The sequence below is a fragment of the Delphinapterus leucas genome, chromosome 9 (assembly GCF_059928025.1).
Source record: "Delphinapterus leucas isolate spDelLeu-1000000601 "Yukka" chromosome 9, BTC_Dleu_Yukka2, whole genome shotgun sequence".
Lineage (NCBI taxonomy): Eukaryota > Metazoa > Chordata > Mammalia > Artiodactyla > Monodontidae > Delphinapterus > Delphinapterus leucas.
This window is the reverse complement of record NC_143137.1, coordinates 21,895,440-21,914,482: the sequence shown is the minus strand read 5'-3', so window position 1 is coordinate 21,914,482 and position 19,043 is coordinate 21,895,440. Positions and strand designations below refer to the sequence as shown.

The window sequence follows — 19,043 nt, the reverse complement described above, 5'->3', positions numbered from 1 at the left end:
TGCGTTTCACCCAATAAATGTTACTCCAGTAGGTTAGGTATGAGTTTTGCTTGGATATTTGTACTTATTTGCATAAAAATTGTTACAGCAAGGTGGGCATCAAGCCAGGTTTCTACTGTAGCTTTCTGGAAGTGGATCAAAGAATGAGAGGTCATTTGGCAGCATGACCAAAAGAGACTCATTTTGGCAGCATGGCCAGTCATTGGGATGGTTGGTCTCACTAGCTGCCTGTGGAAAAATATCCCTAAAGTCCCAACGAATGAAAAATCTGGGGGATAAGATTGCCCAGGTTAGAACTTCTTGGTTTTTATTAATGTTCTTGGTGGGAGTGTCCCAGGAAGAGGCAAACTCAACTGAGGGGAAAGCTAAACAATCCCTGATAAAATTACATACACACACAGAGAGAAGAGAAATAAGAACTGAGAACTGAGAAACACTACTGCAAATGAATAAGAGAGGAGGATTTGTTCTACCATATATCTACACTATTATAAAGCTGTGATGATAAGGCAATGTTTTGCTGGTACAGGGAGAGAAATATAGAGTAGTGGAGAACAGGAGCCCAGAAACAGACCAATGCATATAAGGATGCCTGTTTCATGGCAAAGCTGATGTTGCATAGCAATGGGTATAGACAGGTATTTCAACAAATGGTGCTGGGACTACTGCATATCCATATGGGAAAAAAAGACTGCTACCTTATACCATATCCAAAAAACAATTCCAGGTAGATTATAGACCTAAAACATGGAAGTTAAAACTATAACGCTTGTAGAAAATAGTACAGAAGATAACATTTGAGAACTTGGGGTAGAAAACATTTCTTGATCAAGACACCAAAAATATTATTCTGAAAGTAAAAGAATGACATTACCTTTAAGAATGTTCTGTTCATTAAGATATCAAGAAAGGGAACAGACAAACTTGAGTGGGAAAAGCTATTTGCAACTTATACAACCAACAAAGGACTCACATCTAGAATACAGAAGAACTAGAAATCAATAAGGATAAAACAGATAACCCAAACAAAAAAAAAGAAAAGGGCAAAACTCCAATAGGTATTTAAATAAAAAGAATATCCAAATGGCTCATAAATATAAAAAGAGGTTCTCAAACTCATTAGTAATTAGAAAATTACAAATTAAAACCACAATGATTTGACAATGATGCCAAGACAATTCAAGGGAAAAGGACCAGTCTCTCAACAAATGGTGCTGAGACAACTGCAAACTCATATTGCAACTGCATATCCACATGCAAAAGAATGAAAATGGACCCCTGCTTCACACCATATACAAAAATATCTCAAAATGGATCAAAGACCAAAATGTAAAAAATAAAACTCTTAGAAGAAGGAAGCACAGGTGTAAATCTTTGTGACCTTGGGTTAGATAATGGTTTCCTAGGTATAATAACAAAGGCACAAGCAACCAAAGAAAGAAAGACAAATTAGACTTCATCAAAATTTAAAACTTCTGTACTTCAAAGGACACTATCAAGAAAGTGAAAAGGAAGGCCACAGAATGGGAGGAAATACTTGAAAATTATATACCTAATAAAGGTCTAGTATCCAAAATATGTTTAACAACTATTTCAAACAACAATAAAAGACAAATAACCCCATTTTTTTTTAAACGAGCAAAGGATTTTAAAAAGATATACAAATGCCCAATAAGCATATGAGAAGATGCTGAAACTTGTTAGGGAACTAAAACTTTTCTTGCTGTCAGACCAAGAACTTATCTGTATAATTTTTTTTTCAATAAAACTTTTCCAGTGAGGGGAAAAAAAATCCCACATTGATATACCTCTTCATACCTACTATGGTGTGTATAATAAGAAAAGACAGACAATAGTGAGTGTTGGTGAGGATGTGGAGAAATCAGAACTTCACACACTGCTGGCAAGAATGTAAAATGGTTACAACCACTTTGTCAAACAGTTTGGCACTCCTCGAAAAGTTAAACATAGTTACATTATGACCTGGGGATTCTACTCACAGGTAAATGTCCAAGAGAATTGAAAACATGTCCACATAAAAAATTATGCATGACTGCCAATAGCAGCATTATTCATAATAGCCAAAGAGTGGGAACAACCCAAATGTCCATCAACAGACGAATGAATAAATAAAATATGGTATAGCCACCCAGTGGAATATTATTCACCCATAAAAAGAAAGAGGTACTGATACTTCTACAATATAGATGAACCCTGAAAAGATTATTGTAAGTGAAACCAAAAACTAAAGACCACATGTTGTATGATTCCACTTATATGAACTGTCCAGAACAGGCAAATCCATAGAGACAGGAAGCAGATTAATGTTTTCCAGGGGTTGAGGGGAGGATAGAATAGGGAGTAGGACTGTTAATGGGTTGGGGTTTTCTTTTTAGGGTGGTAAAAATGTTCTGGAGTTAGTAGTAGTGGTTATACAACTTTGTGAATATACTAAGGACCACTGAATTATACACTTTACAAAGGTGAATTTTATGATATGCGAGTTATAGCTCAATAAAAAATATATAATATACCCCTTAGATTAGTAAAATTTTTAAAGTTTGACAATATCAAGCCTCAGGAAATCCCACACTGCTGGCTGGAGTGTAAATTGGTACAATCACTTTGAAAAAAAGTCTAACGTTACCTAGTAAAGAGATGTATACCCAATGATCTAGCAATTCTATTCCTAGATATGTACCCTATAGAAATGCATGCTTACCTACAAAGACATAAAGCTATGGTAATGAGGCAGTGTGGTATGAGGTACAGGGATACTGTTTATAGCCATTTCATTATTAATAAGTCCTCCAAACAGAAAATAATCCAAATGCCCATTAATAGAAGAATGAATATAAATAAACTAGGAAGTATTCAATCAAGGAAATATAAAATATAATTCAAATGAACTAGAGCTACACCAAAAGCAAGGGTGAATCTTACACCAGAATACTGAGTGGAAAAAAAAAAAAAAACAAGACCCAAAATACTGCATGATTCTATAGACAGAATGTTCAAAACAAGGCAAAACTAAACTTTACTGTTTAGGGATACATGCACAGGGGGGTAAAAATCTAAATAAAAGCAAAGAAATAACTACCATAAAAGTCAGAAAGTGGTTTCTACTGGGGGTAGTTATGACCAAGAAGGATACATAAAACATTTCTGAAATACCAGAAATGTACTACCACCTAATGTATATAAGAGTGTCTCACAGAAAGTGGACATAATGTATACAACTACAACTTTTATGCATTTTTCTATATGTACATTATGTTTCTCAATTTAAAAATTTTAAAGAATTAATATTATGTATTCTCTCTTGGACACAGGGTTATAAATCCAAGGTCAATTTTGTTATCAGTGATATACAGGTCAACTACAGTCTGAAGTTTTTATGCTTGATTGGCCATCTAAGAGAAGTGTTTAAAGTCTCCCAAGACCTTGAGATTGGGATTGACATATATACACTAATATGTATAAAACAGATAACTAATAAGAACCTGCTGTATAAAAAAATAAAATTCAAAATCCAAAAATAAATAAAGTCTCCCAAGACCTTAATTTCTTGTATTTAACATTTTGCTTTACATATTTTGAAACAACGCTATTAAGTATATGTAAGATCGCTCCTGTTATACCATTTTTAAGACCATTACTTTTGTCAAAATACAAAATCCCACTGTCATTTTTAATGCTTTAAACCTTGATTCCTATTGGGGCTTAGATTAATAATGCTAAACTATTTTTTTGTGTTAGTATATATCTAGCATATATTCTTGACATATTTACTTGAAATGTTTCCTCGTCATTCTGTTTGGAAGTGTCTTATGTAAAAGGCTATATAGTAGGTCTGTTATTTTGTTTACCCAATCTGAGACTCTTTTAATAAGTAATCCTTTAATAATGTAAGTAAACCCATTTACATTTATTATTATAATTGAAATAATCTTGTTTGCTAGCCAGCCTCCAAGATGCTCCTCCCAAATCTCCACTTTTGAATATCTACATCCTTGTGTAGTCCCCTCCCACATTATACGAGGGTTGGTCTGTGTGACCAAGAGAAAGCATCAGAGGTGATGGCATGTCACTTTCAAGATTAGGTTATAAAACACTGCAGCTTCCACCTTAGGCTCTCTCCCTCAGTTCACTCTGGAGAAGCCAGCTGCCAGGCTGTGAGGACATCCAGGCAGCCTAGAGAAAGGCTCTCAAAGTGAGAAACGAAGCACCTGGTCAATAGCCAGGAAGAAACTGAGGCCTATCAACTACTGCATGAATGAAATTGGAATCTTCCAGATTCAGATGACTACAGCTCTGACAACTTGATTGCAACTTCATGAAGAACCCTGAACCAAAACCAGACGGCTAAGCTACTTCCAAATTCCTAACCACAGAAACTGTGAGATAATAAATGTCTGCTATAAGCGGCTAAGTTTTGGGCTAATCTGTCACACAGCAAGAGATAACTAACACATTTACACTTAATTCTATCCAATTTATTTTCTTTTTTCTATTTATATACTTTGCCTTTATTATTTTTTCCTTACCAACCTTCAATCAACTTTTCTTTGTTCCATTTTTATTTCAACATTATTAAAGCTTTATATTCCATTTAAATTCTTAGTTACTAACCCATATATATTTCTGACAAAGTTTAATATCACTAACAATATCTTCCTCCCAAACAAAAACAAACCACAAAAACCTTAACATGCTTTTACTTCCATCTAACATCAATATTCATCACGGTAGGCTTCCCTGGTGGCGCAGTGGTTGAGAGTCCGCCTGTCGATGCAGGGGACACGGGTTCGTGCCCCGGTCTGGGAAGATCCCACATGCCACGGAGTGGCTGGCCCCGTGAGCCATGCCCGCTGAGCCTGTGCGTCCGGAGCCTGTGCTCCGCAACGGGAGAGGCCACAATAGTGAGAGGCCCGCGTACCGCAAGAACAAAAACAAACAAAAAAATACTACAGATTAGTTGTGCCAGTTAAGTCTGAAATTAATTTATACAAAACTATACAGAATGTATTTGTATGTGACTTCTTTGAGATTTATCCATGTGGTTACATTTGACAATGGTAATATGTTCATTTCCACTGTTGCATACTGTTTACTATATGAATATACCACAATTTATTTTTTGATTCTACCAGTGATGGACCTTTGGCCTGCTTCCATTTCAGGGCTATTATGAAAAAGAGTACTAAAGGTATCCTTGGTATGTCTTTTGACACTCAAACGTATGCATTTCTGTTTGGTATTTAAAAGAAGCCAATTGAAATTCTGATTGAGGGTTCAATGAATTCATGAATCAAAATAAGATGATGTGCTATCTTTACAGTATTGAATATTCTAATCTAAAAACATGATATATCCCTCCATTTATTCAAGTCTTACTTTAAATAACATTTGATAATTTTCTGTGTAGAGATGTATACAATTTTCGGTAGATTTATTCCTAATGATTTGATTTTAATTAAAATGGTACCATCTTTTCAAAATTGTATCTTATTGATCAGTTGCTGGTATGTAGAAATAAAATTGATTCTGGATATTAGCCTATCCAGTAACTTTGGTAAATTCATGTATCAATTCTAATAAGTAATATATAGATTATTTTGCACTTTCTATATACACAGTCATGTTGTCTGCAAAGACACTTTCATGTCATCTTTCAAATCTTTAGATATTTTATTTTTTTCTTAACTTATTGCACCAAGTAGGGCCTTCCAGTAAAATGTTACTTAAAAAACAGGATTAGCAAGCATCCTTGTCTCATTCACAGTCTTAAAGGGAAAGCCTTTAATTGTTCATCAATAAGTATAAAGTTTATTGTAGATTTTTTGGTACTCTCATCAGAATAATTATGTTCCCTTCTATTATTTGCTTTGAAAAGATATTTTTAATTACAAATTGCCACTGAATTTTATCAATTGCTTTTTAGCATCAAGATGTTAAGATTTATCTCCTTTATTCTTTTTTTTTTTTTTTTTTGCGGTACGCGGGCCTCTCACTGTTGTGGCCTCTCCCGTTGCGGAGCACAGGCTCCAGACGTGCAGGCCCAGCCGCTCTGCGGCATGCGGGATCCTCCCGGAAGGGGGCACGAACCCGTGTCCCCTGCATCGGCAGGCGGACTCTCAACCACTGCGCCACCAGGGAAGCCCTCCTTTATTCTTCAGATGAGAAATATTATGTTGATTTTTGACTGTTAGGTCAACCTTACAGTTCTAGAATAAATGCATACTGGGAAATACTTGTTCATTATTTCTTCATATACCTTTTTTGCTCCATTCTCTCACATCTGCCTCTGGATTCCAATCATATATCAAGTGGTAGGCCACCTGATATTATGCCACAGTTCTCTGAAGCTCTGTTTATTTTTCCTTAATCTGTTCTCTCTGCTCTTCAAATTAGTTACTTTCTATAGCACTATCTTCAAATTCACTAACACTTTCACTCTCCTCAGCCATCTCTAGTTTGGTGTTAGGCTCATCCAGCAAATAATCCATTTCAGTTATTGTACTTGTAGCAGGCAAAATGGCTTCCCAAAGATGTCCATGCTTTCCTCCATGGAACCTGTGAATATGTTACCTTAAATGGCACAGACCAACCCCTGGCTGACAGCCAGCAAGGAAATAGGGACTTACAATCTATAACCACAAAGAAATGAATTTGGCCAACAACCTTAACGAGATTGCAAGTGGATTTTTTCCCAAAGCCTCCAGTAAGCAAAAGCACACTGCCAACATCTTAACTTTACCCCATGAGACCAATGCCTAACCTGAAGAACTGTGAGATCATGGATGTTGTGATTACATTTGTGGTAATTTGTTATGGCAGCAATAAAACACTAATACAGATTTTGGTACCTGGAAGTGAGGTGCTACTATAATACCTAAAATTGTGGAACTGCTTTTGGAACCAGACAATAGGCAGAGGCTGGAAGAATTCTAGTGAGCATAATGAAGAAAATCTAAAATGCCTTGACGGACTGTTATTATAAATTTGGTCTTGAAGGAGAGGCAGTGAGGGCTCACAGACCGCTTGTAGAAAGCTGGTCTTGGAGGATCAGAAGGAAGTCAGAAACTTGTTATTGTAAAATGGAGTAAGGTGGATCCTTGTTATGTACTGGCACAGAGCTCAGTGAAACTGTGTCCTACAGTTATGTGGAAAGCAGAATTTGTAATTTTTGGATATTTACTTGAGGGATATTTACTTGAGGGAATTTCCAAGGAAAGTGGTGAAGGTATGACCTGGTTTCCTCTTGCTGCTTATAGTAAAATGTGACTACTGGTTACATTTCCCAAATTCTTTGCACTTCTAGCAATTTTATTTTATTTTTATTTTTTTAGTTATTACTGTATATAGACATTGTGAACGATATAATGCAAAGACTCTAGAATCTAAGATGTTCCTGTAGCAGGCAGTTAACTGAGCTGGGATCGAATTCCAAACATTATCTTCTCCATGGTGAGTTGCAAGTGAACTCTCCATTCAGTTCTTTCAGCTGACAGCTACTGCTTTTTGACAGGTTTACTAGAGTCTTCCCCTGTATAAACACACTTGAGTGGTCAGCCAAAGATTTTTGCAGAGTTTAAAATTGATTCTGAGGCTCACTGTATCTGTGGCTCCCTCTTTCCCAGGATTTCCACCCTAAATTTTCATCATTCTTCTAATTTCAAACTGTGTTCTGTCCCCACTGTCCATAAATACTATGGCTTTCTATGATCCCACACCCCAAAATTGTGGAGTGCCCTCAGAGACCAGCCAGATATACACAAATCTCACCCAGTATAGTTTCTGTCTTCCACGCAGTAATTTCCCTCCAGTTTTTGCCTGCTTTTCACCACCCACCAGTACTTTCAAATAGTGTGTGTTCTTTTGTTTCACGGACGCACAGTTTTGGACTAATGATATAATCATTATTTGCAGGAGGGCTAATATAACCAAGCTACTCTACCATTACTGAAAGCAGGAAGCTCAGCTGAAATTTTTTTTTTTTTTTTTTTGGCTGTGTTGGGTCTTTGTTGCCACACGCGAGCTTTCTCTAGGTGCAGCGAGCGGGGGCTACTCTTCATTGCGGTGTGTGGGCTTCTCATTGCAGTGGCTTCTCTTGTTGCAGAGCACAGGCTCTAAGCACATGGGCTTCGGTAGCTGCAGCATATGGGCTCAGTAGTTGTGGCTCACGGGCTCTATCTAGCGCGCAGGCTCAGTAGTTGTGGTGCACGGGCTTAGTTGCTCCGCAGCATGTGGGATCTTCCCAGACCAGGGCTCGAACCCATGTCCCCTGCATTGGCAGGTGGATTCTTAACCACTGCGCCACCAGGGAAGCCCTGAATATTTTTTTTAATATTCCATTTTTTCTTCTCTGTTGACATTTATATCTCCTAGTTTTTTTAATGATTACTCAAAAGGTTACAGTATTCATCCTTATATTATCAGTCTACCATCAGATACTATAACACTACTTCATGAACAGTATAAGAACCTTATGAACGTGTATTTCTACCAGCTTCCCTCATGTGCTTTAAATAAATTATTAAATGCAGTACTTCAACATTCTCTTTTATAAAAATAAAAAAGATAAACAAGATGATTCTTAATGTCACTTCCAGCTTTCACATTTAGTTACTATATAACCTATGATAAATATTTTTGTTCAATATCAGTTTGTTATTTATTGTATTATTAGCAATCATAATCTGTTAAGTATATATGCTGGAGCATACATTAAAGTAAAAATAAAATTTGTGATTCTTGGGCTTCCCTGGTGGCGCAGTGGTTGAGAGTCCGCCTGCCGATGCAGGGGACACGGGTTCGTGCCCCGGTCCAGGAAGATCCCACATGCTGCGGAGCGGCTGGGCCCGTGAGCCATGGCCGCTGAGCCTGTGCGTCCGGAGCCTGTGCTCCGCAACGGGAGAGGCCACAAAAAAAAGTTGTGGTTCTTGGAATCCCATATTTTTTTTTCTTAATTTGGAAAACACCAAATCCATCTGTAAAGTCGACATTGCCCAAAAAATATTCATAAAGGAAATAAACTCTGAGGTATGTTAACCAGCAAATGGAAAATTACTTAGGATTAGCTGAAAACACTTACCCCTCTTCATTTTCTTTTAGTAAGCGACTGGCAATTCGGATCAACATGCAGTAGGCAAACTGTGATTTGAGACCAGATTTAGTAAATTTATTCAACATCTTAGAAACAGCAAGGCGATCACTCTTTTTAAGGTGATACAAAACTCCCAACGCATGGTACTAAAGAACAAGAAAAAGAATATGATATAGAGAGAAGGCTGAGTAGGAAGAGGATAAAACTTACATAAATATAGAATCATACGGAAATACATTTTTAATAAAAAGATACCCAAGTTTAATGTATACAAATAGAATATCTTTTTCATACTGAATCAAACACAGGCATGATTAAAAGGATAAGAGTTTCTAATTTACCCTCAGAAGTTGTTAATACAGATTAGGTAAGTATTAAGGGGGTGACATACAATCTGAAGATGGCTCTAGCAGGTTCAGCGTTGCCCCATCCATCGTTAGTACAAAGGCTCTCAGGTCCAAGGCTTTAACCAGTGTTACAGGTCTTGCTTAGTGGATTTAAATCATCTGTGGTTATGTTAGTGGTTAAAGGATTAATCTCCTGAAGTAGGCTTATGGCATGTAATTATCATGGCACTTTGTGTAAAAACACAATGATCAGAGTTAGGAAGGTGAGAATGTTTCCCAAGGGAAAAATTACTACTCTACTTCCTCATAAGTGAATATGCTAACATGAGAAGTAAACATTAAAAGAGGATAAATAAGTACCCTCTCAAATATAAATGGAGTACTTTACATAAAATTGCCACTTAAGAATTTAATCTTGTTCCTTTTAATTAAGAATAGCGTAATGAATATCAAAAGGAGATCTTTCCAACAGAACAGTTTTAAAGCTTCACAAAGTGATAATTACTCTTTACTGTTTTTCTAATGTCTAGTATAATCAAGGCCTGAAAAGCTTGGAATTGAACATCCATCTTCACAAATTATTTTTCAAACAAAGGACTGAAATGAATTATGACCTCTGGAATGAGCATCTCAAACTACCACTGAATATAAGAATCTTCTCAAACATTCCTACAGTTTCTACTAAACACTATAGCAGGGCCTACAGTGGTAATCATAATTAGTGGGATACTCACTTGGGAATATGCACTAATATATACTTAATATCATGCTGCTTAATATTAGCCTTTAGCTAATACTCATCTGGGGAATCAATAAACTGCCCTTAAAATGTAGGGCTAAAGAAAGATGATCTGGAGACATAAGCTAAGGTGATTCAATGACAGTACCTGGACCATAATATTATCACTTGAAGCAGCTTCTTGGGCTTCATTGACCCAGCGCTTAACCACATCATAGTTTATCTTCATCAAGTGCTAAATACAGAAAAAATTGAGAACAGATCATGCACAGTCACTAAAAGTTTAGAAACATGAGTTAGTTTTCTTGGAAAATTACTAACAGACATTTCCAGAAAAAGAGAAACAATGTTATAGCTTTTATAAGTCTATTTCAAGTCTCTGAGACAACTAATAAACCTGAAACACTTTCTCCAAGACCCCTTTGCAAAGGTGAGCATATGTTTGTGGGCTGGGAAAGGTGTATAAAGGGAAGTAATGAGAGGGGAAGGACGGGGAGGGAATGGATAATTAATAGGATGGTACTTAAATAATGTTAACATTATAGGTTTTACTTCCAGGAAACTCACCTGGAAGAAAAAACAGAGTACCATAGAAAAGTAGAGTACCTGCTGTAAAACTTGACCAATTATATTCCAGAACCAGCAACTCTCGTGATTCAGATGATCTAATCCATTCACACATTAGTAACCAATTTTAATCAAATACAATGTGATAGGCTGTCATGAATAAATTTTGTTTTGATAAAAAAGAGAAAGAAAAGATATTACTAAAACAAACAGCACTTCCTGGGAGGAAATTTAGTAATGGGACAGTAGACTTTGGACTGAAGGACACTGCAGACACAGGGCACCAACAAAAGCAGAGGACAAAGAGACAAGAGGTAGAAGCGCAGGTCATAAAGGAAGATTTAAAGAAAGAGATTAGCTCAGTTTCTTCCCTGATCCCCATCCCACCCTAACCCACTATCTGTATTATATATACAACATAGCTTTCTGATTACCAAAACCTTTCAAACATATGAAAATTTCATGTTTTTATAACTGCCCATTTTAATTGCTCAATGTTCCTCTTTCAGGTAAAGCATTATTATATAAAGTAACAGAAATGTATACATATTTTTTAAATATTTCATTTGTGAGAGCATCATACTGATACTTTGTTTTTGCAACTAGAAACTGTACCATGCATGCGAACCAGTTACTTGTTCACTTACTAAGGAAGATACCAATGCTGAACTGGATACACTGGAGACTTTATCCACAATGGCCTGTTTCATGTATCTTTCAATGGCCTGCAACATTGTTCCCTGCGAACATTCATAAAGAAAAAGCGGTTGAAGCAGAACATTTTCATCCAAAACTACCACTTCAAAATAATTTACAAAAACAAGTCACGTATTTGTCTCTGTGCAAATATTTAGAATGCATTAAAAGGCTTATCATATAATAATCAGATCCCAGAGGGCAAAACCCAGACAACCAAGTGGCAGCTTCAAGAAGGAACATTTGGGGGCTTCCCTGGTGGCGCAGTGGTTGAGAGTCCATCTGCCGATGCAGGGGACACGGGTTCGTGCCCCGGTCCGGGAAGATCCCACATGCCGTGGAGTGGCTGGGCCCATGACCCATGGCCGCTGAGCCTGTTCTCCGCAACGGGAGAGGCCACAACAGTGAGAGGCCCGTGTACCGCAAAAAAAAAAAAAAAGAAAGAAAAAAAGAAGGAACATTTGTAAGGAAGAGGAATAACTGTTCCACAATGAAATAAACTATCTCAAAATGAAGAATCCCAGTTCGGAAGAAATACACAAGTAGAGGCTGAACCTATCAGGGATATTATAAAAGAAATTCCTAAATGGGGATGCTTTTAAAGTCCTGAAGATACCTCTACGTGTAGGGCACGTATTTTATATGGATCCCAGAGAGTCCTATAAATCAACTGTAATCTCTGATTATTTTAGATTCATAAGAAATTAAATGTGCAATATGCTACTATACTGAGTCCTCAATAGGAAATCCTCTTAAAATAAAGTTCTTTTTAATTTATCTGGAAGAAAGCTTAGCACTGGGAAGGTGGTGGCAGGTAAGTAAGGATGCATAAATACACCAAGATCGATACTTAGATGAAGAGTCTTAGCTAGCCCTGGAATGGTCAAGTCTTATGGTATCAATTTAATGCTAAAAGCAAAAGCAACCACAATAAAGTAACTGAGCATTGAAAAATACTAAACCATTTCTATTACTCCTCCTAGGATCCAGATTTACCATTTAATCCTGCTCAACCTTTGAAATTTGAGAAGATTGCAAGCATATACATAAAATACACCCAATCATGAATATAGCTGAAATATTATTCAATTTGCTTGGCAATGCCCAGCCTGTCCTTCATTTTAACCTTTCCTTCTCAGAGTTCCAAGAAAGGGACAGCCTAACATACTCTATAACCTCATCCCTCCCAATACAACAGACTAAGTCAAGGTTAAACACCTGATTTGGACCCAGGCAGATAACAAGCCACTGGCTGGCTGATGGCTAATCAGATTTTTTCTCTTAAATACTTAAATGAGAGGGCTTGAGCCTGGTAAATGATGGATCATAATAGTAAATATCTGAGAATCTTGCTGCTGAGTTCCTTAGAGCTGCCCTATTTCTTGTTCTGGTTGTAAGCTTTACCTCAAATTCTGAGAGATTTGTATTTTGTAAGAAAGATTTTTTTTTTTTAAAGCTAAATTCGAATGGGTTTTTGTCTCCTGCAAGCAATGTGCCCTGACTATGACAAAAGTCCATGAGGGTAAATATAGAGAGAAATAGAATAATCTAAATAAACAAAAGGAAAAAACAATCTAAAAGAAAAAAAAACCTGGAGCCACAAAAGCCTTTCTGGTGGTCATGTTTCTCTTCTGCTGATGATTCACAAAGTCAGACAGGGAATCCTACTAAATTTACATGGCCACCTGCAGATAAACATAGGTCCCCTTTGACACCTCAGTAAAACAAAGAACTTACATCAGTGATTCTGCAGAGAGCCCTGATGGCTGGGCCTCGGTACACATCTTCCTTTCCAGTCATGTCCTTAGTCAGACTGAGAAAAATCAAATTGGTTACCATAAGATTAAAGTTTTCTCTTTTGTGGAGTCCACCCCTTGCTAATTCCACTTGTCCCCATAATTATCTTAGTACAACTACTGATTAAACAAGTATTTATTGAGTGCCTTCCCTGGATAAATATAAAAACTATTGGGTAGAAGACTATTTTAAATCTTAAGAATACAGCAGTGAGTTGGTGGGAATGTAAACTGATACAGCCACTATGGAGAACAGTATGAAGGTTCCTTAAAAAACTAAAAATAGAACTACCATATGACCCAGGAATCCCACTACTGGGCATATGCCCTGAGAAAACAACAATTCAAAAAGAGTCATGTACCACAATGTTCACTGCAGCACTATTTACAATAGCCAGGACATGGAAGCAACCTAAGGGTCCACAGACAGATGAATGGACAAAGAAGGTGTAGCACATATATACAATGGAATATTACTCAGCCATGAAAAGAAACGAAATTGAGTTATTTGTAGTGAGGTGGATGGACCTAGAGTCTGTCATACAGAATGAAGCAAGTCAGAAAAACAAATACAGTATGGTATCACATATATATGGAATCTAAAAAAAAAATTTAAAAATTGGTACTGATGAACTTAGTGGCAGGACAGGAATAAAGATGCAGACATAGAGAATGGACTTGAGGACATGGGGTTGGGGAAGGGTAAGCTGCGACGAAGTGAGAGAGTAGCACGGACATATATACACTACCAAACGTAAAATAGAGAGCTAGTGGGAAGGAGCCACATAGCACAGGGAAATCAGCTAGGTGCTTTGTGACCACCTAGAGGGGTGGGATAGGGAGGGTAGGAGGGAGGCAGATATGGGGATATATGTATACATATAGCTGATTCACTTTGTTACACAGCAGAAACTAACACAACATTGTTAAGCAATTATACTCCAATAAAGATGTAAAAAAAAAAAAAGAATACGGCAGTGAGCAAAACAAAGTCTTTGCCTTCATGGAGCTTACATTCCAGTGGGAAAAGAGATATTAATCACATAAACTAAATATATAAATAGTTTTAGATACTGATTACTGGCATAAAAAGCAGACAATTATATAGAGAGCCTCAGGCTGAAATCCCCCAAAAACTCATCAGACTTAAAAATAACTCTTTAAAAGAAACTGACTAAAATGATTACTTCATGAGGTCTTGCTCTCACAGAAATGGCTTTCTAAAATAATTGTCAATGGTTTCAGACCTTTCTGTGGAGCTGCAAAAACAGGCAGAGCGTGGACTGAGCTACAAAATTTCATGGCCGTAATTTTAAAAGGTTTTTAACCTTTAGATTGTTCACTCTTTTACCCTTCCTTCTCTTGTCCTCTGTGCATTTATACTACCCTCAAACTGACTATCCACCTCCTCCCTCACTCAACTTCCCTCACATAATCCAAAACAGCCTCCAACTCCAACTCACTCCATTAGGGCACCAAGAGGAGAAAGTTGTGAATAACTGACAGTCCTTCAATTTCGTTCATTTTTCAATTATTAGGTAGAAAATAACAATCCATTTTCAAAGTATTCAGAAAGGTATAAAATATAAAGTCTAAGTCTCTCCTCACCCACCCTAGCCTGTAGTGCCACTCAACTGGAGACAGTCATTGTGAACAGTTGCTTAAAGTTTTCTTAAGAAAGTTCTTAAAATATATGCAGCCACAGAGACTTTTTAAAATGCATGCCAATGGATCGCCACTCTTCTGGTACCTTCAATCTTACTTAGTAATATAACTTGAAAATCTTTCCTTATAGGCAGATGTTTTAAAATTTTAGATATTTATATATATTAAAATATCTAAATAGTATATCTAAAATATATTTTTAATGGTAGCACAGATTTCCATTGTTTGGGGATAAATAATTTATCAACCAGTCTTTTTCACAAATATTTGCATTTTTCCAATTAGATTGAAAAACTGAGGCTTGGCAGGTTTGGTTCCTGAGTCCTCTCTCCTTGGCTTGCTGATGGCACGGAAGTAGCCATAGTAATGCATAAACAAAAAGGCATGGCTACGTTCCAGTAAAACTTTATTTACAAAATGAGGCAACAGTTTTGGCCACGGGCCATAGTTTGCCAACCCCTGCTCTGTACTTCTGTTTAGCTTGGGCTGCCCTGACAGCAAAGGCTTACATACAGATAGTTTATTTGGGAGTGTGTTCTGAGGGAGAAGTAAAAGATAAGGAAGTAAACAAAGGAGGAGGGAAAGTCAACCCAAAGAAGTTTTCTCTAGTGTGTCACTGCCACAAGCAACTGGTTATTTAATGACCAATCTTCTGAGGAGCTTAATGAAATACATCTCAGAAACCACACATTCAAGGGATGAAAAGGAAAGAATTTATCCACTAGCTCTTAGCCCCTGGTAGAGATTTCACCCCGGAGTGTTAACTCCCCATTCTCTTAACATTCACATGTTAACTCACACATGTGAGTTCAGTGAGTGTGCAAGAAATTGCAGGGCAGGAAGCAAAACGCACAGGACATGCTTGAAGTGAGGCACTATCGATGCTAGTGAGCTGGACCCTACATGGCAATGTTGACCACAGCCACAGCTGGAACCAAAGATGAGGCTGAGGAAACGGGAGGTTGCTCAAAAGTGGCACCAAATACAGCCCATCCTTTGCACCCCTCACATTTGAATATGTCTTCCATTGAATCTAATCTATCACTGAGTCTTCAACATGATAACCATCCACTATTTCTACAAGAGACTGGAAGATGAGTAGAACATGGTACAACCCATACTGCTACAACACATTTCAAAGCCATAATTGATATTCATCATCTCCTTCCTATAACCACCCATTCTTTATTTCCCTCACTCTTGGCCAGCACTTCATCTCATCTTGGTGATGTGTCTGGTAGGTGACTCAAACCTTTATCCCAAAGGATCTGAGCCTTTGTTGGATTTACCCTGGTTGGACCATTGGTTGTTCCCTAGTCCCCAGTCAACATTTTCCCATGCGTGAATGCACAAAAATATGCTCAAGTGAATACCTTGAATTCTAGATACAGTCCTGTCACCTTTATATAGAAACAACCCTAGATCCTGATAGGGATCAAGGTCAGTTACCTCTACAAGTATAACAGCTCCTTTCATTACCTGCTGGTCTACTAGCATGAAGAACACAAAGTGACCCAATAGGAGTCATCATTTCAAGTGTGCAAACTGGCTCACTTCCTGCCCCACGGTTGCTCTGACTCTGCAGTGTGGGATGCCTTAGGTTGCCAACCTGTTACTCAGACATGTAGAATCCAGAAGTGTGGGATGTTTCTGTGCTGGAGACAATCCACAACCCACAGGAACCAGGAGTCAATGGGTTAAATGCTTCCCCCTTTTCACCCCTTGAAAACATTGTCCCCTGGGAACCAGGACCTCTAATCCACATTCGGGGTGAGAATGGGAAGCATAAATTCTACAAGTGAGTCACTGCGAGTGAGGGTTAGAGGAGCCAGTCCTACTTCCACCTCTTGATTTCTGGACCTGCCTATTCTATTTCTTGGTGACAGTACCATACACTGGCAATCGATTCAATGGATATATGGCATCTTGGAGGAGAATTCCCCAACCTCACAGAGTCTTTCCTCCAACCTACTACCTCAGCTGAGCATTCAATAGGCCATCTTATCATAGCATCAGGCTGTCTGCTCCTAGGTGAAGCACAATATAATAAAACTACTCATCTCCCTCCCAGTCACGAGCCCACTATCACTCCGCTTTTGCCATAAAATGAATGGCAATGTCATGTAGGATACCATGACAATAAATTAAGAATAACTGTTTATACCACAACTTGGCCCTACTGCAAACCCCTGGTTTATTCTATCTATATTTTATGGTGTTTGGGTCATGCAATTTAAAAAAATTATGTAGTCAAATTTATCAATCCTTTCTATTGCCTTTGGATTTTAGTCATAATTACAAAACTTTTCCCTACACCAAGGTTAAAGAAGAATATACTCATGTTTTCTTCTAGTACTTGTATGGTTTCATTTTTTAAAATTTATACTCATCTTTTTAGAGTTTACTCATGTATATGATGTGAAATACAGATCTAATTTTATCTTTTTCTAAGTGGCTACTCAGTTGTCCCAGAAACATGTATTAAAAAGTACATGCTGGGGCCTCCCTGGTGGCACAGTGGTTGGGAGTCTGCCTGCCGATGCAGGGGACGCGGGTTCGTGCCCTGGTCCGGGAGGGTCCCACATGCCGCGGAGCAGCTGGGCCCGTGGGCCGTGGCCGCTGGGCCTGTGTGTCCGGAGCCTGTGCTCCGCGGCGCGAGGGGCCGCAGTGGTGAGAGGCCCGCATACCGCAAAAGAAAAAAAAAAAAAAGTACATGCTTACCCCAGTGATTAGAGATGCCACCTTTGTCATATACTAAGTTTGCATGTGTCCTTGGGTCTAATTCTGTACTTTCCATTTGTATCAGAGAATTCTGAAAAATGTAGATCAGCACGGCCGAGTTGACCCTCTACACAGTCATCACACAATTTTACTCCACTGGTCTCTTTGTCTATTCACGTGTCAGTACCACACTGTTGTAACTGTACAGGCCTTAGTATTTCACGGACTGGTAGAGCTAGTCCTTCCTCACGGTTTTCCCTTTTTCAGTTATTTCCTGGCTATTCTTTTTTTTGGGGGGGGGGCGCAGAAGTGAAGGCCACAACCCTAAGATCCAGGAACAGGGTGCCTGCCTAAGACAGCCTTAATTAGAACAACAAAGAACAGCCTCCCATCCCTACCAGCCCACTGCACTGAGGGATAAGTAAGTAACCTGCAAGAGAACAACCCTCTCTGAGGGGCTGGGGGAAGAAAATACCAAAAGCTGAGGGCAATCATTGAAAAAAAAAAAAAAAACTCTGTCACACCAGCCCTCAACCTAAACATAGGGTATCACTAGAGGAATTTGAAGCCAAGCTTGGGGAGCACTGAGTGTTACAAGAGCAACAAGAAACCAAACCCAGTCCAAGCTCTGGTAAGCTGTAAGCTCTGATCTCTCTTTAGGTTTTGAGCCAGTTGGTTACTCTGAGATATGTGTCAGCACTCTAAAGGATTCAGATAAATTGCTGAACTTGCTATTTGTTCAGCCCCCTTTTCATGGAAACATTGGACATAATGCTCTTTCCAAATCTCTATACCCCAAAAGCCTCCATTTAACTTTTGCTTCATTTCACCTGGGTTAATATCTAGAAGTGAACGAACTGGATCTTATGGTAGGTTCATGTTTAACTTTTTAAGAAACTGCAAAAATGTTTTCTAACATGATTTCACCACTTTACATTCCTACCGGAGATCCAATTCCTCCTCATCCTTAGTAATATTTGCTAAAGTCAGTCTATTTAATTTTTAGTCGATTGAAAGATGTATAGTGGTATCTCATTGTGGTTTTAAACTGAATTTCCCTAATGACTAAGAAGGTTGACTGAACATCTTTTCATTTGCTTTATTTGCCATGTATATGTCTTCTTTAGTGGTGTCTATTCACAGATTTTACACGTTTTTTTATTGTATTGTTTTCTCATTATTAAATTTTGAAAGCTCTTTATATGCCCTAGATACTAGTCCTTTATTATATATAATTTATAAGTATTTTCTTCCACTCTGTGGTTTGTCTTTTTGTTTTCTTTATGGATCAAGCTTTTGACGTTGTATCTCAAAAATCTTTGCTTAATTCAAGGTCACAAGGATTTTTCCATATGTTTTCTTTTAGAGGTTTTGTAGCTTTAAGTTTTATATTTAGGTCCATA

The 19,043-nt window shown here is 37.9% G+C and overlaps 1 protein-coding gene across 3 annotated transcripts in view; it reads right to left on the bottom strand.

Annotated features, from left to right (window-relative positions):
* Positions 1–19,043, bottom strand: part of COPG2 (coat protein complex I subunit gamma 2) — a 129,597-nt gene that overhangs the window by 85,281 nt on the left and 25,273 nt on the right. For 2 of the 3 annotated variants that reach the window (XM_089917387.1, XM_089917388.1), the window contains exons 6-9: positions 13,196–13,271; positions 11,410–11,502; positions 10,344–10,430; positions 9,098–9,255 (exon numbers count right to left, since the gene is read on the bottom strand). In XM_089917387.1, coding sequence (XP_089773513.1) covers positions 9,098–9,255; positions 10,344–10,430; positions 11,410–11,502; positions 13,196–13,271 — 414 coding nt within the window. The remainder of the gene's footprint in view (positions 1–9,097; positions 9,256–10,343; positions 10,431–11,409; positions 11,503–13,195; positions 13,272–19,043) is intronic. The other variant, XM_089917386.1, reaches the window with a different exon arrangement.